The 7,500-nt window shown below is 31.2% G+C and overlaps 1 protein-coding gene across 1 annotated transcript in view; it reads right to left on the bottom strand.

Moving 5' to 3' along the window:
* Nucleotides 1-1,270: 1,270 nt before the first annotated feature.
* LOC145259613 (uncharacterized) overlaps nucleotides 1,271-7,500 on the bottom strand; it is a 134,205-nt gene continuing 127,975 nt past the window's right edge. Inside the window, exon 3 of the mRNA XM_080117269.1 lies at nucleotides 1,271-1,656. Coding sequence (XP_079973395.1) covers nucleotides 1,518-1,656 — 139 coding nt within the window. The 3' untranslated portion in view covers nucleotides 1,271-1,517. The remainder of the gene's footprint in view (nucleotides 1,657-7,500) is intronic.

Raw genomic sequence — 7,500 nt, 5'->3', positions numbered from 1 at the left:
CAGATGCACACACATCTGTTAATGTTATCATACAGTTTGTTTTCCAGTAACTGAATTAAGGAAAGTAACTCTGATAATTTTTCCAATACGCCAACTCGAGTTGTGTGTGCATATCCAGAGAGAGAAATGGACTGAGCGAAGAAGAAAGATGGAGGTGGGAAGAGCAAGGAGGAAAACTGGGTAGGAGAAGAGAGAAGGATAGAAATTATGCTGCACTTTTGCTCCGGTCAATGCCGGATAGCACTGCTAGTATTTAGTACATTGCATTAGATCCGTTGTCATTGTTGTTAAATATAATGTATTTAATTTGCTGTATATTTGTTAATGAAAAATAATTTTTAATAAAAAAAAAAAAATGATTTACAACTCACGGTCTTTAATTACTAATAAAATATGACATGAGCTTTAATTATAAACCTCACACTGGCTTTCGTCAGCTATATTTTATGGCTGACGAAAGCCAGTGGAGGAGCAACTTTGCAAGTGACGCCATATGAAAAATTCTAGATTTTGTGGGGAATTAAAAGTTCGACATTTTAGAAATATGATTTTTTAAAAAAAATGTGCCAGAAATTCTTAATCTCTTTTAGCTTGCCTGGTTTGTCGGTCTTGACGGCATGTCAAGCCTATAAGAAAAAAAAACAAAAAACAAAACAATACGCCTATTGTAAACTTTGGTTTACTTTCAGCACCCTCATAATTCTCGTCGCTTCCCTTATTTTGTTCTTTACCCTTCATACTTCATGGGTGATGTTTCTGACAACGAGGGAATAATTGCTGTTTTCTAGGCCAGAAACTATTCCATCAAACACTTATTATTGTCTAGTTTTTTACCTTGAAGTAGTATTTTTTATCTCCTTACGTCATATGGCTTCATGCCTTGTCTGGAGCGATTCCCATAAAAACGATATAATATATACGATGAATTAAACACAACTTGTTATTTTATAACCACAGCGGGGAGAAATGGAGGGGCTACATCTTTGTCCAGTAGCATTTGTGGTTAAATAGCATAAAATAGATCGGACTTGGTAAAGTTCGTCACTGTACTCATTAGGACATTAGTTGCGTTTTTTTTTTTTTTTTTTTTTTTGTCGCACATCAACTCTTTGCCCCCCTTTTTTTGTTATTTAAGCCGATTAACGAAATTTTCTCTTTTGGTGATTCGATTCAATTAATATATATATATATATATATCTATATATATATATATATATATATATATATATATATATATATATATATATATATATATATATATATATATATAAATGCATCCGCAAAATTTATTATCAGTTCAAAGGTCAAATGATAGATTTATCCGAAGTTTGATACGTCATTGTTTGATTATTTTTTTTTTATTTTAATTAAAATTTCGGAAATAATAGCGAGAATTTTCTGTGTGGAAAATTCCGTGTTCAAATTTCGTTGTCTGCATTTCTTTATTTTAAAATGTCTTCCAGTTATTGTTCATTCATCTTTATTGGGTATGACTTCCGGTTACGTCTTCCGCCATTTTAAACCAGCCGGAAGGGAGGAGGGAAGCTCTGCGCAGGCTCGATCGCTGATGGAGGTTTGTAGTAGCAACCGCCGCAAAATGTCGGGTAGCTTGATGCCAAAGTATAAGGGGTGGCTGCTCCACCATAACCAAGGGCCCTGAAAAAAAAAAAAGAAAAGAATGGCATAGTATTTGATTTTAATTTAATTTTCAAAATTACTTAATTTATTTTTTTGTTTCAGTGTACGAAAATAATGAAACTATTTGCGACAATCATCTTTCGTTCTTGTTAGTTCCTTACGTTAAGCGTCTTCACGCCTCGTCTGGAGCTATGTGCACACACGCAGAGGATACAAAATTAGACATCTTCATTTTTTGTGTAAAATTGGTGATGCCATCATTTTGTGTGTAAATTAAATTGTGTGTGAATTTAACACATGAACAAACGCGCTAATTATGAATGATGAAATAACATTTTTTTTTTGCCATTAATTTGTTTCATTAGATTTTGATATTTACACAAATAGTATATTTATTAAAAAAGTAAAAATTAATTATTTAAAAATATTTACGTATTTATTTGTTCGCTGACCTAATATTTTTCTTATACAATAAAAATGCGAACTCACACGGTTAACGTATTAATAAATTATACATTGGGAGTTACTAAACATTTTTGGTAAAAAAAAAAATAAAACAAAATTCATCAGTGACAAATAAACATGTAATTTCGAGGTGCCTTCGATAAGTTTCCAGACTTTTCGTATGGATACTTTTATTGATAGTAGACACATAAAACTCTAGTCCCCTTTAAAGTAATCTCCTCTGGCTGCAATGCAATTGTTATACCGTTCCAACAACTTCTGGAAGGTTCCATGGAAGTCCTCTTGTGTGAGGATGTCAACGACCCTCATCACAATCGCTTTCATCTCCTCAATTGTCTCATAACGACAGCCTCTAAGGTTTTCCTTGAGCTTAGGGAATAACCAAATGTCACAGGGAGCAAGGTCTCATCATCCTTCACAGATTCCATGCTTTCCTTGAGTCTCTTATGTCACTCAAAAACTAATGCTTCATTCATGCAAGATGGTCCAAAAGCAGTCTGAAGCATTCCATACGTTTCTGCAGTATTTTTCCAAGTGTAAAACAATTTTTATTGCATATCGTTTTTCTAAAGTATCTTCACGTCCAGAATACATTTCTTTAAATTCACCAGCTGTGACAATCAGGCTTTAGTGGGGTGTATTCCAATTCCTGCTGTAGCTGTTCATTTGAACCTGAAATCATAAAAATTGGTCAGTCATCTCAAAAGATGTTTAGCAATAACATACTAGATTTTCATGAGCATACGAGAGTAACATACTGAATTTTTAAGAGCCTACAATAAATCGGAATGCTTCTACAAAAAAAAAAAAAGTCTGGGAACTTATTGAAGGCACCTCGTACAAGCATATATTTTGAAATTGCTCCCATACAATTATTTTACAGCTGGCAAAAGTCATTTTTATATTATACTAGCAAGTTGCCCGGCGTTGCCCGATCATAACATATGCTTAAATATGATACTTAAATTTATGCAGATTTTGTATTTATTATTAATATAAAACTTATTCTCTATAATAAAAAATATAATAAAAAAGTCACAATTATTTGAATCTCGCTAAGTCTAGCCACGCTGAGAATCGTGGATGGCGAAACAGGTGTCCCTGGATAATTATATTTATTCCTAAGTATATACGCACTCAAGAAATAGTACGATGTTTACCCTTATCTTTCCCTTTGGTGGGTTGAACCGTCTTCCTCGGAACGAGGATGTTTCTGGGGAATACGAAATTCACAAGTCGCATGTACATCCGAGTTAGGAGAGATAACAACGTTAGTTTTTTTTGCAGTTCTTGTAGGGATGTGTCGACATACTCCTACATGCAGCACTTGGTATTCCTAAATGGTCACCTAATCTGATACTGACCAGATTTAACGTTGCTCAACGTCACATATGGCTATCATTTAGGTACATCGTTTCTTCTAAGAAAATATTTGGATACGTTCGATTATCAGTATCGCAAAAACAAAACAAACAATAATAATAATTATAGGTCGAAAATATAACTACACTAATGAATTGAAGGTGACGAAACAGCTGTCTGGTGATGACGAAGAAGAAAGAAAAAGAATATAAAATGAATAATTGAAAACAATGCAAGAAGAAGAAGAAGAAGAAGAAGAAGAGAAAGAAGACGAAGAAGCAGAGGAAGAAGAAGAAGATGTAGAAGAAGAAGAAGAAAAAGAAGAAAAAGGAGAAGAAGTGAATGAAGTTCGAAGCTAAAGACAAGGAAAAATATAAGGAAGAAATGAAAAGAAGTCAAGAAAATTTAGAACACGAAAAAAAAAGAAGGGAAAGAAGCAGAAATAAAGAAAAGGAAGCAAAAATATGAGAGAAAGAATAATGAAAAATATACGAATAAAAGGAAAAAGGATAAGATGTGTACGGAGTTAGAGAAAAAGAAAAGAAAAGAAAAAGAAATAAAAGAAAAAAGAGGGGAAAACTAAGAAAACAGAAAAAAATTGATGGAGTTACAAAATTTAAAAAAAAAATAGAAGAAAAATAAGAAAATGAAAAGAAAAAAAAAGAAAAAAAGAATAAAACGTGGACAGAGTTAGAGAAAAAGGAAAGAAAGAAAAAGATGATGAAGAAGAAGACGAATGAAGTTCGAAGCTAAATTCAAGGAAAGAAATACGAAAAAAAAAGGGAATTATAAAAAATTTGAAAGAAAGAAAAGGTGAAATAAAAACAAATAACAAGTAAAAGAAAAAAAGAAAAAGAAGAATAATAGAATAACAAGAGAAGAAGAAGAAGAAGAAGAAAATGACGGCGAAGAAGGTCGGAAGTAATACAAATTTGACGGAAATAAAAAAAGAAAGCGCCAATATCGTCTTCGATGGTCGATTGCTTCTTGTAATTCGTACTTAATTTCACATGAACAATATTTTGTTGTTAACAGAAGTTGAGAATTTCAAGCGACAAAATCAATTTGCAAATGTTTATTTTCTTCCCATTTTTTTTTTTTTTTTACATTTAATTTTTTCGTTTGTTGTAGCAAATCTTGTTTCCTCCATCTTTGTTAAAATGGCGACCGAATTATAGGGCGGGGGGGGGGAGAAAATACGGAAATAATTTTTTTTCTCGAGAAGAATGAGTCAAATAAAACGAAGAAAGAAAGAATTAAAAAAAAAATATTTAATAAACGAGAAATGTTTGGAATTAAACAACTTGCAACTTTCACCCAACCTCACAAACGGAAGTGGTGGAAGGGGTTTAAAATAAAATAAAACAGTAATTAAAAAAAAAATGGAGGGGATATATTACGAAAAAAATGTAAGAATGATAAAGAACATTCAAAAGATGATGATCTAATCTATGCCCCCCCCTTGCCAAACTTCCACACAAAAAACACTCAACTGGCTACAACCACTAACAACAATTTACTCCACTCTCTATTTGTGCCTAAATCTAAACGCAGATTCCATGAACAAAGCTTATTTCCTAAAACTACTCGCCCTGGAATACTGTTCCGCTGGCCTGCTTGCCGGCTAACTATAATATGGTAGACTTCAAGTCCAATGTAAATAAGTTCTCGTTGAGCCGTCACCTTGAATAATTAAATTGTACTCAATTTACACAATTAACGATCACTAAACTACCACACTACATTCGTTATCCTTATCATCGCGAGCTTGATAAGTGGTTACACTTTTGTATATATATATATATATATATATATATATATATATATATATATATATATATATATATATATATATATATAATAAGTTATGAAAATATATATGACAATTAAGCTACACAGATTATTTCATGAGAATTAAGTTTGACGAATTCTCACGCGAATGAAACGCGGATATTCTGTGTAGCTTAAATGCCATATATATATTTTTTAACTTACTACCTAGCTCTACATATGTATTGAGCACTGTTAAAGTAAATACGGAAAAATTTTCGCATAAAATAATCATATATATATATGCGTATATATATATATATATATATATATATATATATATTCGTATTCCTGTCTGTTTGTTTGTTCACAATTTGATTAATATATACAAAACGTGTCTTATTTTAATATTTCATTTATTTCTATATATAGTACGATACTTGGAAAAATATACAATTAAGAAATCACCTTATTTGACTATGATATTAAGAAAAATCGATTTTACTTAATAGCGGTATATTAGTGTTTTTAGCGAGAGAATTATTTTAAATATTCTATTAAAAATTGTTATTTAATAAATTTTAACCAACAGTTATATTGATAATATATTTAATTTAATTTATTTTGGAATTAATATTTCCAACAGAGAAACCTTTTTTAAAACTTTTTTTTTAAGGTTATTTGCCCCTAGATGTTATCCATAAAAAACAAACGTTCACCAAATATCATTTGGTAATTCCATTAAGTTTCTAGCTGGAAAAATAATTCCGTGTTGATAGAAAAATGTTTGGCTTTTATTGTTTTTTTTTAAATATTAAAAAAAAAAAAACAACTTACGAAAAAACTGAAAAGATTTTATTTGTTTGTTTTTAGCGTCGTTTAATGCCTAAAAAAAATGAAGATATACTTCCCCCCTCTAAATTCCCCAGTTTACATTTTTTTTCTTTTTTTCGCGTTAATTTCATCGATTACAAACTTAATTTTCTAATTAAAAAATAACTTTATACGACGTGACCCAGCGGCGTTTAACCCCTAAAAAATGGAGATCTACTTTTTTCAGCCTAATACATTTAAACAGATGTTATAAATATTATGAGAGAAGAAATTTTGAAGAAAAAAAATAACGTTAGATTGATGGATCACTTTTCTATATAAATTTAACGTAAAATGAGCACCCGCTTTTTGGCCACCAAGCGTTCAACGAGACATGTCACCCCTAGCATTTTTTCAAGTTTGACGATGTAGGGGGAGGACAAAATCTGACAAATACAATTTGTTTTTTCTGGTAGGGGGTGGTGGAGAATTACATTGGAAACATAAAATAACGATAAATTTAATTATTTTTATGAGACTATTCTATACTTTCACCTAACAATTTAATAAACAAAACGAACCCCAAAATATGACAAATTAAATTTTTTTTTGGGGGGGGGGAATACATTAGAAACATAAAAAAAGCAAATCGAAAATTTCCTTTATTTTAAAAAGAATTTTATAGTAAAAAAAAGTGCCCTTACAAAAAATTAAGGTAAATATGTAGTTTATCAGCGTAAATCATTTTACAGACAAAAAAATTATAAAACCTATTTATTTTTATATAAAATATTATTGGACTCAAATGCTGAAATAAAACAAAAAAAAATATTTTTATGTTTTTTTATCATTTTTTATTAGACTTAATGTGCACGTTTTACACGTTTAAAATCTGGCCTTTTTTAGGTTTGGCAGATTGGCTTTTTTAAGGCCAAATTTGGTCTTTTTTACGCGCTTTCATCTCTTCTCTTCTTCTCTTCTCTTCTCTATATAAATAAAGTGAACTCATTTTTCCCGTCGGATTTTGACCTTAATAGGATTAAAAATCAAGATATTTCATGCAAATATAATATGCACAAACGGCAGAACAATATCTGAGGTGTGTTATAGGCTTATTATTTCTCAAATTCCTCGATAATCTTAGATTTCTATACTTTTTCTGCTGAGAAGTCACGGCCAAAATCGGTTAAGATCAATGGAAGTGGTAAAATATTTTCTCTCTAATAAATTCCTCCTCCCCCTGCCACCACTTAACACCGTTTGGGGATCGTTCACAAGGAACAGTTGAGAAGAGAACACCGGTTTGGCTTCGTAGTTCTTTCATGTGAAGTTATTTAAAATCACTAAACTAAGCTGCAGTGCTCTGTGGCGTAGTGGTTAGCGTGCTGGACAATTCACGTTATATTTTCACGTTCGCGCCGACCTACCGTAGTCGGTTTTTTTTTTTGGTTT

Source organism: Euprymna scolopes, chromosome 35 (assembly GCF_053919585.1).
Source record: "Euprymna scolopes isolate OS-2025 chromosome 35, ASM5391958v1, whole genome shotgun sequence".
In the NCBI taxonomy this organism is placed as follows: domain Eukaryota; kingdom Metazoa; phylum Mollusca; class Cephalopoda; order Sepiida; family Sepiolidae; genus Euprymna; species Euprymna scolopes.
This window is presented reverse-complemented; position numbering and strand designations above follow the sequence as displayed.